General features: G+C 44.4%; 2 protein-coding genes across 2 annotated transcripts in view; one reads left to right on the top strand and one right to left on the bottom strand.

Moving 5' to 3' along the window:
• The window catches only part of ift57 (intraflagellar transport 57 homolog (Chlamydomonas)), a gene marked incomplete at its 3' end in the record, with an annotated part of 49179 nt that overhangs the window by 22756 nt on the left and 13619 nt on the right, over positions 1 to 12804 (bottom strand). The gene's annotated exons all lie outside the window — the stretch shown is intronic.
• On the top strand, positions 3283 to 4296 carry LOC308286117 (replication factor C subunit 2-like; the record flags this gene model as incomplete). The annotated part of the gene is made up of 1 exon (XM_080727073.1): positions 3283 to 4296. One exon carries the CDS (start codon positions 3283 to 3285, stop codon positions 4294 to 4296), a length of 1014 nt encoding a protein of 337 aa, XP_080583199.1.

Genomic DNA, 12804 nt, shown 5'->3' with positions numbered 1-12804 from the left:
CACACACACACACACACACACACACACACCCACGTCGCCCCCGGCGGCGACGTGGCGTGACATTGCAAAAATACGTTATTTCTCATAACATATTATAGGATTGCATGTTTACGTTAGTGCAAAATGGTATTAAAACGTAATGAAACGGCACTATTGTATAGTTTATTAAAAGAATTCGAGTCGAGTCTGACTCCGCCATGACAGTTTTCACGGACCAATCAGAGTCCACAAAAAACTCACGTGGGCAGAAGAGCACCAATCAGAGTCCACTAGGGACTCTCACGTGGGCAGAACAGCTCCGAAGGGAGGGGGCTGGGGGGGGGGCTGGGACCGGACCAGCCTACCACGTGCCTCAAGTCTACAGCCTTGATTGGCCCATTCAATTCGCCCGCTCCTTGGGCGAGCTTGAAATAAAATAAAATATCTCCGGTGTCAGTCCACACTACACACCACCCACCAACAGGGGGTGGTAATGTGCGGACTGATTTATCAGGATAGAATTGAATACACAGGACCACAATGGAAACAACTCTTTGTGTTACTGCATAACTGTACCTCTGTAATCTTTTTCAAATTGTATTCAAACAATCAAAACACAGCCCTCACATATAGAGCATCGCACCGGAAGTGGTTTACTGGTGCCACTTAAAAATCGTCATTCATTTTCCCCCGTAGACTTTAAAAATATATATTTATAAAAATTATGTTAAGCCTAGAACCAAGCCATCCAGGAGTGAATCATGTCCATACAACCTTTGTTTCTACGGAAAGAACACTTTGAAAATCGCTAAACAAAGGGTAGTTATTAAATGTAGTATAGTATATCAAATAATGTAATATTAAAATATATTTTCACATAGGATCAAAGGTTTTAGGGTCATGATTCACTGCCTGGATGGCTTGGTTCTAGGCTTAAATATTTTTGTAAAAGTCTATTGTGAAAATGAATGACGATTTTTAAGTGGCCCCAGTAAACCACTTCCGCTGCGATGCTCTATAGAGAAACCCTAGAGACGGCTGGTCCTGGCAGCACAGCCACCAGAGACAGAAACCCCACTGGACTAAACCCAATTATAAGGAAACAAAAAGAAAGTCACATTGGAAAGAATCAAGCCCAAAACAGCAGAGCAAACTAGAATGTTATTTGGCCCCAAACAGAGAATACACCGTGGCAGAATACCTGAACACTGTGTGACTGACACCAAAACAAAGGAAAGCCTTCAACATGTACAGAGTACAGACACAGTGAACACGGTCTTGAGATGGAGAAAGGCTGCCACAGAAAGGCCTGGCTCCCAGGAGAAGACAGACAATGTGGGACACATGTTGTACTTCCCATTCCAGTCACACAAGGAAGCAGGGGCGTCGCACCACATTCTGGGCCCTGGGTACAAGGATTCACTGCGGGGCCCCTGTGATTTAACTATTGAAAAATAGCAGATATACAAGCTCACAGCGCGGCACGCGATGCCGCGCTGCGAGCTTGTAGATCTGCTATTTTTGAAAAATCATGGAAATCTTTGAATACCGGTATTTCAAATCCTTCTGAGGTTTTTTGAAAAACCTATGTTTCTATGTCAGTGGAGCTCAAACCTTTTCATGTGAAGGACCCCCAAAATGGTATGTATTTGGCCACGGAACCCCATCTCAAAATATTGAGTTCCAGGGACCCCCCAGAAGCAGAATTTGAGTTACAAATGTTCACTTAAAAAATACATAATATTCAAAGATTTGCACACATTTTCACGACTTTTCAAAAATAGCAGATCTACAAGCTCGTAGCACTCGGTGCCGCGCTGTGAGCTTGTATATCTGCTATTTTTCAATAGCTAAAGTATAAAATAATTAAGGCCTCTCCACCACCTTGGGCCCTGGTAACTCAGTCCCACTTTCCTACCCCTTGTGACGCCCCTGACTGTGGGACACATGTTGTACTTCCCATTCCAGTCACACAAGGAAGCTCTGAGAACATGACAAATGAAATGACAACCGAGCTGTGGTGACAGGACACATTAAAGACTAGCAATAGATGCACTCCTCGTGCACAGAGTTGATCTCGGTGCAGAGAAATACTACAGATATAAAGTACATTTTTATGTTATTTGTCCCAACTGTCTTATACCAAGCTAACCTTTGCTGTGTGTGTGTGTGTGTGTGTGTGTGTGTGTGTGTGTGTGTGTGTGTGTGTGTGTGTGTGTGTGTTGTTTCTGACAGCTTTAATGCTCACTTCTTTGTACAATGTAACACTAGCTCTATTTCCACATTTCATTATTCCCTTGCAGCATGTATGGGAATAAAGACAGGGCGACAGAGACAGACAGACAGACGGGTACAATGGCTATTATATAACTGGGTGGGGCAAGCATTACCAACTTGAATCGTTCCTGTTTGATACAATTATCGATTATCAATACATTGTTTTAGTCGATTACATTTACTTTGTTTGAAAGCCAGAGTGCAGTAACCACGAACAAATATTTGACTGAAAAATGGGTTTAAAGGTGTTTCAACTGGTCATCCAAATGAGATATAGGCATATAAGGGATATTACACTGATTGTATATTCTGTTCTTGAGGTAATTGTTTATCCCCCAATATCATGAAGGCTAATTTGACCTTTGGGATACAGAAATAAGTCGGTGTGTCCAAAAAGTAGTTACTGCAGTGTAGTAGTAATAGAGATTAATGAAAGTCGGTGCAGTAATAGACTATGCAGTGCAGTAATGGACTATGCACAGCGAAATAAATTAGGCCTCTTTCTTCCTTCTTTCACAGGTGTTACGGCTCTGTACCATTTAGTGTACAGTATGTAGCTACTGTATAAGTCAGCCATGTTCATTCCAAGTACTGTGGAAGTGTTATCAGCACTTGAGTCTAGAGAGGCTCAATAATGTCCATGCTTCGAAAGTGAAAGTTTATCTGCTCTATCAACAGAAACTGCGCTTGCCGTTGATACTGTCTGAGTTTAGTCCTGTCACCGTGGTGAGGTCACGAGTCTCATGACGACCCGTCCCTATCCGAATTTGGAATGTTGGGTCGACCATTATGTCCAAAGTATGGACATGGCCGAAACCTTGCCCAAATCTGGAGATGACCGAAGTAATGTCATCAACATGACATCATTGATACACCAAATAACTACATTTAATGTGTGAGTTCATGACATCAGTGGCGCTGATGACATCACTGAAACTCACATGAGAGGTGAGGCATTTAGCCCTGCCCAGAAACACTGCTCTCAGCTGAAAACTCCCAAAACAGGGAATTCCCTAAAACGGGAACATGGATGTGGACGTGGTAGAAGAGGAGGCTGCAGTGAAACGCTACGAGCTGCCGTGGGCTGAAAAGCACAGACCCGTGACGCTGCGCGAGGTGGTCGGGAACCGCGAGAGCGTGGGCCGGCTGGAGGAGCTGTCCCGCCGAGGGAACCTCCCCAACATCCTCATCGCGGGTCCCCCTGGCACCGGCAAGACCACCAGCATCCTGTGCCTGGCCCGGGCCCTGCTTGGAGCCGCGATGAGAGACGCCGTGCTGGAGCTGAACGCCTCCAACGAGCGCGGCGTGGACGTGGTGAGGAACCGCATCAAGGCGTTCGCCCGGAAGAAGGTCTCCCTGCCGGCCGGGCGGCACAAGATCATCGTCCTGGACGAGGCGGACAGCATGACAGAGGCGGCGCAGCAGGCCCTGCGGCGGACCATGGAGGTCTACGCCGCCACCACCCGCTTCGCCCTGGCGTGCAACGCCTCGGATCGGATCATCGAGGCGGTGCAGTCGCGCTGCACCGTGCTGCGCTTCCACGCGCTGGCGGACGAGGACGTGCTGGCCGGGCTGCGGCGGGTGGCGGAGCTGGAGGGCGTGAACGCGTCCGACGGCGGCCTGGAGGCGGTGGTGTCGACGGCGAGGGGCGACATGAGGCAGGCCCTCGGCAACCTCCAGGCCGCGCACGTCGCCTTCGGCCGCGTCGACGCCGAGAGCGTCCACAGGGTTTGCGACGAGCCGCGGCCCGTCCTGGTGGAGGGCGTGCTGGGGCGCTGCGCCCAGGCCGACCTGGGCCAGGCCTACACGGCCATGGAGCGGCTGTGGGCCGAGGGCCACGGAGCGGAGGACATCGTGGGGAGCCTCTTCAGGGCGTGCAGGAGGTTCCCCGTGCGGGAGGAGCTGAGGATGGACTTCCTCAGGGAGATCGGCTACGCCCAGGTGAGGGTGGTGGGCGACGGAGTGGGCTCTCTGCTGCAGATGGCCGCTCTGCTGGCCAGGCTATGCAGCAGAGCTACACCACCTGCTGCTGCTCCATAGAATAGGGTCTGTGCACAAGCAGCCATTTTGGAAATGAATTGGGCCCCTTGCCTTACTTCCTTCACACAGGGTTCCCACACATTTTTACCAATTAATTTCCAGAACGTTTCCAAAACTTTTCCAGAATATTTAAACCAATTGCCAGGACTATATAACAATAATTCAGCTCAATAACAGGTCGCTTACTCCTATGCGCAATGCCCAAAGACAGGTAGTGTATGCCAGTGGTTCTCAAACGACCCCCGAAATAATCATGTTTTAACTGGGGACCCTGACGAGCACTAAGAGTTGAGGAATTTTGTATAACACGGTTCTATTGTGAAAATAGCCGAACACAAGGCGTTGTGAGCATGTAGATCGGCTATTTTCACAATTTCTGTCTCTAATATTTGACAATTTGGCCCATGTTTAATTTGTCATTTCAGAGGTATTAACAAAATCAATAACCAAAGACAATGCATAGCTATTTTTTTCCAGGACCTTCCAGGACCCTTGATAAATTCCAAAACTTTTCCTGTACTGGAAAAATATTTTTCTAATTTCAAAATATTTCCAGGAATTTCATGATCGTGGGAACCCTGTTCACAGGTCTTAGCACTAGGGTTAGGCCTGTCACAATCATTACATAATAATCGTCTAATCCCAATTTGACATAATAACCTGCGCAAGTGGAGCGTGCACGTACTGTAATTGGCTGGGTATGTACAGTATGTAGGGGACTGGGTTTTTTGAAGACCGTAGCCCTGAAACGGCTGGGATTCTGGGAATGTATGCATGTAGGTGACACCTACAGCCAATGAGGGACCAGCATTCCTGGTGATGATGTCAGCAGTTTGGTATATAAGAGAGCTCTCAGTAATGTCTTATGTATTAACGGGCGAAGACATTAGGGACATGAGGCCAGCAGTGCACACCTCGTGGCACACTCTGCTTGCACACAAGTAGGCCATGTGTGGCCTGCTTGAGCGTGAGGTGCAAGTTGGCACCTCGACAGAGTGCAGTTCTAGTTGCAATTATTTTGTCATAATTGTCATAATCGTGTACATGAAATTCATAGTAGATCTACAAGCTCACTTGTAGATCTGCTATTTCCACTATCAATGTTTTTTTAAGTATAAAGTTGTCAAATGTCATTTAACTCTTTGAGTGCCAATCCCGAACTAGTTCGGCTTTATTAGCGTATCGTAGAGTGCCGATCCCGAACAAGTTCGGCTTTAAAAAAAAAAAAAAAAAAAAAAAAATTTGAAAACATTTTTTTTGAATTTTTTTTTTTTTTTTTTGGACCCCATCAAATCTGGTGAACATGATTTCAATCGCGATTTTGCATGTTCCACCCCCATACAACCCCATCTAACATACAGGGCAGCCATTTTTGTTTACATTACATGTAAAACATAATGGCGATTATCTCAAGAATGCCTGAACGGATTTCCAATCGGATTTTTTTGTTTGAAAGCTGTGAACAAACTGCACAAATCCACTCCAATGCAATCCAGGATTGCATTGGATTTTTTAGAGCTCATTCTTCTCTGTTTTTTTCCCATGCATGAGGTGTGCAAGGTTTAATCATGGCTAAGTTGACGAAAATAAGGCTTCTAAAATGCTTGGTAGCCAATAGCTAACTTCAAGCTAACTTCATCCTCTTCCTGTACATGCACAAAGGAAAGTGTTCAGGCAAGTCATGGCTCCAGGGCTTGGGCATGCATTACCAGCATATCTCTATTATTCTCTGGTCACTGGGCGCCCTCTAGTGGTGATAGGCTGGCACTCAATGAGTTAATTGTATATTTAGGTTATGTGTCATATCTGCCATGTGCAACTTCAACGCCTACAAGCCAAACACAAATGTAATTAAAAAATCATTAATCGCAATTATTTGAGTGACAATTAATAATCATGTAAAATGTCATAATTGTGACAGCCCTAATTAGCACTTACAGAATACTAATGAAGGCTCTGTTCAATTCTGGCCAAACAGACATTATTGTGCATGTTGGCTCAATGGAAACTTGAAATGAAATGAAAATGTTTGTTCTATTCAGAGTAGCACAGTGGTTCTCAGAGCTGTAGTAGGAAGAGGCCCCATCTCTTTCCAATATGCACACTGTGTGCGCATAGTCTATTACTGCATATTAATATTCAAAAATGTAACCAAACAGGAACGATTCAAGGTCATTTTATGACGTCATCATATTGACGGGGGCGGGCGATTGGGGTGACGGACGGGCGGAGAAGCCACACTGCTGCTGTTCCAACTTAAGCAACTTGTATTAAAGATCTGTGTCTTGACAACAGACATTCAATATAAATTATTATATTATAATACATAGTAGGCCTACCTTGCTTTAGCCCTATAGCCAGGCTATTTGAAAATAGACAATCTACAAGCTCACAGCGTGTTTCGCTGCGACGCATCTATGATCACAGCAGCTGCAACCCATGATCAAGCCTGATTAATTTATTCTCCGTCCCGCAACGGTGTTGCGTGCAGAGAATAGCAGAGAATACCAAACTCTCATAACGGGCACATCCGCGACGCAATGTGAGTGACTTGTGCTGTATGAGTGAAGCAATGAAGCTTGTAGCCTTTGTTGCGGCGGCCGGGCGAGGTTAAATATCTCGCTAGGAGCGTCTATACCACGCGTCTCACCACAGTCACCAGCCAACAACGAAGAGGTATGAATGAACTGATTACATGAAACAGGCACCTAGGCATGCAGTCTGTCTCCTTTTCTTCTTTTTATTTAATTTTTGAAGCGGTGAAAGCTGGTTCCAAGGAGTGGCTTTGTCTGTCCCGTACCTGTTTTTTTTAGGATTCTCATAGATTCTCAAGGAGTGAGAATGTCTGTCCCGTACATGTCCCGCACATGTCCCGTGCATGCAGAATTGAGGATTGGTCAAGCTTCACATGACAATTTGGCCCTCCAGACAAAATCATTCATTCATTCAGAATTCATAAAAATATAGAACTAAAGCACATAGAAAGTATAGATCTAGAACACAGAATGTATAGATCTAGAACACAGATTTCATATCTCTAAAACACATAGAATAAAAATTCACCGCTTCACTTCGAACCGAGGTTTGATTTTTCTTCAACTTTCGACTTTCTCTGATGGGAGTCGACTTATGTAATCAAGTCGATTGAATCGATTTGTTGATTTTTTTGGTTAATGCCCTATTACATACATACATACATTCCCAAGAATCCCAGACATTTCATGGCTACGGCCTTCAACAATCCCAGTCACCTACTGTACATACATACCCAGGCGATTACAGTGCTTGCAAGTTGCTTCTTGATTATCTCAGGGGGTCATTACATGAGGTCGATTTTTTTGTAGACGATAGTTTTTACTATTGATTCGGCCATTTTGACACACGGAGACGCGGTTTCATGACCCTAACCGATACTTTTCGGAATTCGGCTCTGAAAGTGCATTTCTGCGGTTTCGCATTGGTTTCGCACCGGTGTAATATAGGAAATCGGCGGCGAGGGAGAGTGCGATGATGTCATAGCCCCCTGCTCCCCCTCCCCTGCTGCATACAGTGTCAGTCTGTCATACTAACCGAAAATGTATTATTATTATTTGTGTTGTTGTAGGCCTAATTAAAACCCAGAAAATAGCCAAAACTGAACACATAGTGATCTATTAGCCCAAACCTCATTTGGAAAATATCAGGAGTAGGCTAGCCTATATGAAAGCCTTTTAAAAATGTTTATAGCCTACAATTGGAATCCTTCTCCAAACCAATCAATTACAACTGCCAGCAAAAGACGTAAAGATTATGTAGGTGGGATCAATTTAGTATTTAGCGCAGCTGGCTACTATACAGCTCGTTTGACTGGAGTCGCAAGCCCACTAGGCTACCAACAGCTCTCCTCTCATCAAAGTTACTTTAAACCAGTATTCCATTCTCAGCCAACTAATTATTAAATCCATTTATTTCCGAGTTTCCAAGAGACCGACCATTTAATGATTATTAAAGCCCATAGTTGTGCGTCCCTCTCTGCCTTCATGTGCCGATGAGCCGATCCATACACTTGCAGTGCAGCCGTGCGCTGTTCTGATTGACAGCGAGGAGTACACTTTATCATGTAACATTTATGGTATTCCAGGCAATAATGCATTCCCCTTGTTTTTACCTAAAAACTGGATTAATTCTTCAAAATGTGGACTACATCACGTCACAGATGCAGCGCACTCAAGGTAATTATTGTGACTTATCCAGATGCTTTGCAATTAGGCTACTCACACGAGTAATGAATATGCTGACAGACAGACAGACAGACAGACAGACAGACAGACAGACAGATAAAAGAAATGGCTCATATCACAAAAAAGACAGAACTCACTTTATATAGCCCATCCCCGTAGATAATGTCCAGAAATATGCTCCATAGGCTATAAATGTTCCGACCTTCATCTTCCAGGTGACTTTTGTTGGTGTTTCACTTCACCTCGCTAAAAACCTCCTTTTGCGGGACTCATTGAATATGCGAACAGACGATAATAATATGGATTTGGGAGCATAGCCTAATTACAAAGCATGTCTCATTAAAAACAATATATAGACCTATTTTATAGTTGAAGGGTAAATACACAGTATAGGCCTATGTAGGCTGGGAACATGACACATTTTGCTTGAATTCATGCGTTGTCAACTTGTCGTATAAACACAGAAAAACGAACCAACAACCAGGTGTAAACGCGACATTTTTTGGGTAATAAACCCAAAACGAGACCGGCAGCGTTTCCAATCGTCCTGGTATAAAGACCCCCTCAGTCAGTCATTGGTTCTAAATGTCGGTATTGATATACTGTAATCTAATGTAATTTTGGGGTTAATTGGCAAGCCCCGGATCCATCCTCCTCCATCCTTTGATCTCTACAGTGTGTGTTTGATCCAGAGAGACCAGAGGTCTGGTTGCACCCAATTACTGTCACTGTACACAGAGGTGACCTTTTGTCATTATGCTAATGGGAAACAGCTGACAGGGAGCGTCTGAGAGATCAATGATGCAACTGGTGTATTAGTCACAGTCAGCAGCTGCTGCCTGTCTGCCCCGCCCACATCATCAAAGACCTCGCCACTCAGAATGGCAACACAAGCCAACACAAGTGGACACCAGCAGTAGTGTTGTGACTAGGGCTGTCATGATGACGAGTACTGATTCCACCACGGCTTTGAGTAAAATGTTGATGCCCCCGTGGCTTAGCACAGGGCTTTTCATAGTGGGTGCCCAGGCACCCTGGGGTGCCGCAAGATAATGTGATAATATTTGGAATTTGTGCTATGAGCCTCGAACCAGTATGCCTCCTTTGGCCGGAGAAGTTGTCGAATGCAGCGCTAGTGCCAAATAATGTGATTTGCTCAATAAAACTCATTCATTCAGATGTTGTCATCATCTTAACTAATAACAAAAAGTTTCATATTTTTTATTTAAAAAAATTGCTAGATCATCATCTAAAGGTAATAGTAAAATATGCCATAAATATAAGGTGCTGGGAGTGAAAATTATGAATAATGTAGGGGTGCATCAAATGAAAAGAGATTTTATAGGGATGCCCTGAGCCAAAAAAAGTTAACCCCTGGCTTAGGACGCAGTAGCGCACGGTGTCACTCATGAGAAATAACATCAACAATTAAACACTTCTTTGGTATTTTAATTTCGTTACACTTAAACCACACTGTAGCCTTAAACACACAATATGTAAGCCCTTTATTATGATTTTGTAATGTGTATAGGTCCAAGTTAAAGTGTAGCCTGTTCATAATAAACGGTTGACGTTTGTAATGTTAAAGGAAGGGTAACAGAATGGGCTCTACTTTGTCTCCAATTAATTGTGATATAATTGTGAAAATATTTGCCAATGCAACTATACCCTGAAAGGGTTAATTGCGACCGTAGGTCGCAGTTACTTGCACACTATCCAAACCTCCACCGGCTGTCCCTCCGTCACTCCCTCCGTCACTCTGTCACACGTCACACGTCACACTTTTGCCCTGCTCATATCTCTGCAACCGTTGCCCCGATCCATGCCAGATTTTGCACACACACTCCTTGCCTGCCAAACTACAACCTCCAAGGACCCCCGGAGTTTCGGGGACCCCCAGGTCCCTGGGGGACCCCCAGGTGTAAAAAATTACCAAATGTGCAAAAATGACCAAATGACCACCCCAACGGGGCTGCTCTCTCTGTGTCACACACACACACACACACACACACACACACACACACACACACACACACACACACACACACACACACACACACACACACACACTCTCTCTCTCTCTCAAACATAATGTGTGACCTGCCAAGTGGCAAGGAATGTTGCCACTGTCCTCTCTCTCTCACACACACACACACACACACACACACACACACACACACACACACACACACACACACACACACACACACACACACACACACACACACACACACACACACACACACACACACACACACACACACCCCTTCACACCAGGGAGTCCAGGAAGGATGAGCCTCCATGCTTAAATAAACAGACCTGGGTCCACTATGGGGCTTTTAAGCCGTGACATCATTTTGTAGGCAGAGGAGAATCTGCCCCCAGAGCATTTTCTGTCCCTCGCTATTTTCAACAGATCCGAGACAAAAATAACGACTAAAGTATAATTCTAACACTTTCCTTTCAACAACAAAGAGAAGAAAAATGTGTAAATAGTAAAAATAGTAAAAAGATTCACGGAAACTGGGGGCAGAAATTCTCCTCTGCCTACAAAATGATGTCATACTTAACAGCCCCATCAAGATCTGCCTGTGGGTGTGTCTACTTTTAGCAGGAGAGCTTGCATCTTGCATGCTAGTATTGGCATTTCTCCCAAACTCAATGAAGACAACACAAAATCATGCACACCAGTACACAGTATCTCTACAGTCATGTAATCACAACGCATCTGTCCCATCTAGCGCCACCATCAGGACGATTTTGCACAAACTACTTTTTGGCCTATTTATGGAGATAAGCGACCAACGGTCGCTTATCTCCCGATTAGGGAGTCTTACTGGTATTCAGAGCTGTAGGGAGAAGGCGGTCTCAACTCCCGAGGCACCGCCCAGCGGCCTCGGAAAGTGACGAGCAGAAACAGCGTGTCACTTGAGGAATGTTGGTCATGTGACCCAATGGAAGTCGGTGGAGAATTGGCCGTGGGAATTACGATATATATATCCTAATAATACAGTAAATACATAACTTTGTCAGCGACGATGACCAACGATATGTATGCTATCACACGTTGTGTCATGTTTTGTAATTGTCCTGACTGATTTCGCTGTATTCATGCTGAAGCACAGCTCGCACGAGTCAAAGACTTTCTACAGTCGCGAGGGGCGGGTCTTGACTTCGCTCCAGGCTTTGTGGACAGCGGCTGCTGTTCGCTGTTCATGCCGCGATGAGAGGTTCATGTGTGGGATGAACAAGCCATTGTGACTCGGTGATTTTTATGGAGCTTTTCTTTCCCGGGCCGTTCCTGGGACAAATCATCATGACAAAATAAGATAAATAGGGGACAGCCGGACAGGGCGACTATTTGTGAGGATAAGTTAATAATAATTAGAAGATAGATTTAAAATAAAACATTAAACCAAGCACTTTGACCGAGGCTTGCGCTCGCATCTAGGCTCGCATCTACGCTGGTGACTCGTGTGTAAAGTAACTAAGTAGCCAACATTTACTCAAGTACAAAACCAAGCACTTTGACCGAGGCTTGTCATCATTGTGAGTGGATGAGAGCCGCTCGCCCGCTCGCATCTACGTGCAGCCTGCTAGTGAGTCGAGTGTAAAGTAACTAAGTAGCCTACATTTACTCAAGTATTGATGTACTTTGAGGCGGAGATAGCCGCGACCAGCTCTTCTTCTAATCGGCTCGCCTGCAGTCGGTATCTAAGTAGGCTACATTTACTCAGATACTGTACTTAAGTAGGGCCCTACAATTTTGAGGTATTTTTACTGGAGTGTTTTACATTTTCAGTACTTTTATTTCTACTCCACTTCATCTCAAAATAAATCATTGTAGGCTACTTTTACTCCACTGCAGTTATTTAAAAAAAGTTATTAAAAATACTTTGTTTAATTATTATTACAAACCATTCATTAATCACTATATATACATCAGCCATTTGAAATTATGGGCGTGTCCAGCTTGCATTTCACCGAGACAAGAGGGCAAGAGAGATTCTCTTGTTTTCGTCATTTTCACGCGACAACTTTATTTCCGAAGTTATTTCCCAAAATGGCCACAGTTGGTCTTATTAATTTATAAACCTCAAATGTAACTATGTATTCTCAAACTAATATGACTCAAATATATGTAAAAAATACTTAGGGGGACCTTTAGAGACATGTGTCAACAGTTTTACAAGGCAAATTTCATGGTGCCTACACTTTAAGGCTACAGTGTGGTTTAACCCATTTAGACCTCAAAAGACTAAAACTTAATAAAAGATGCTGTGAAAAT

Source organism: Nannobrachium achirus, assembly GCF_963921795.1.
Source record: "Nannobrachium achirus genome assembly, chromosome: 5".
Taxonomy (NCBI): Eukaryota; Metazoa; Chordata; class Actinopteri; order Myctophiformes; family Myctophidae; genus Nannobrachium; species Nannobrachium achirus.
The sequence above is the reverse complement of the archived record's forward strand: the minus strand, read 5'-3'. Positions and strand labels throughout refer to the sequence as shown.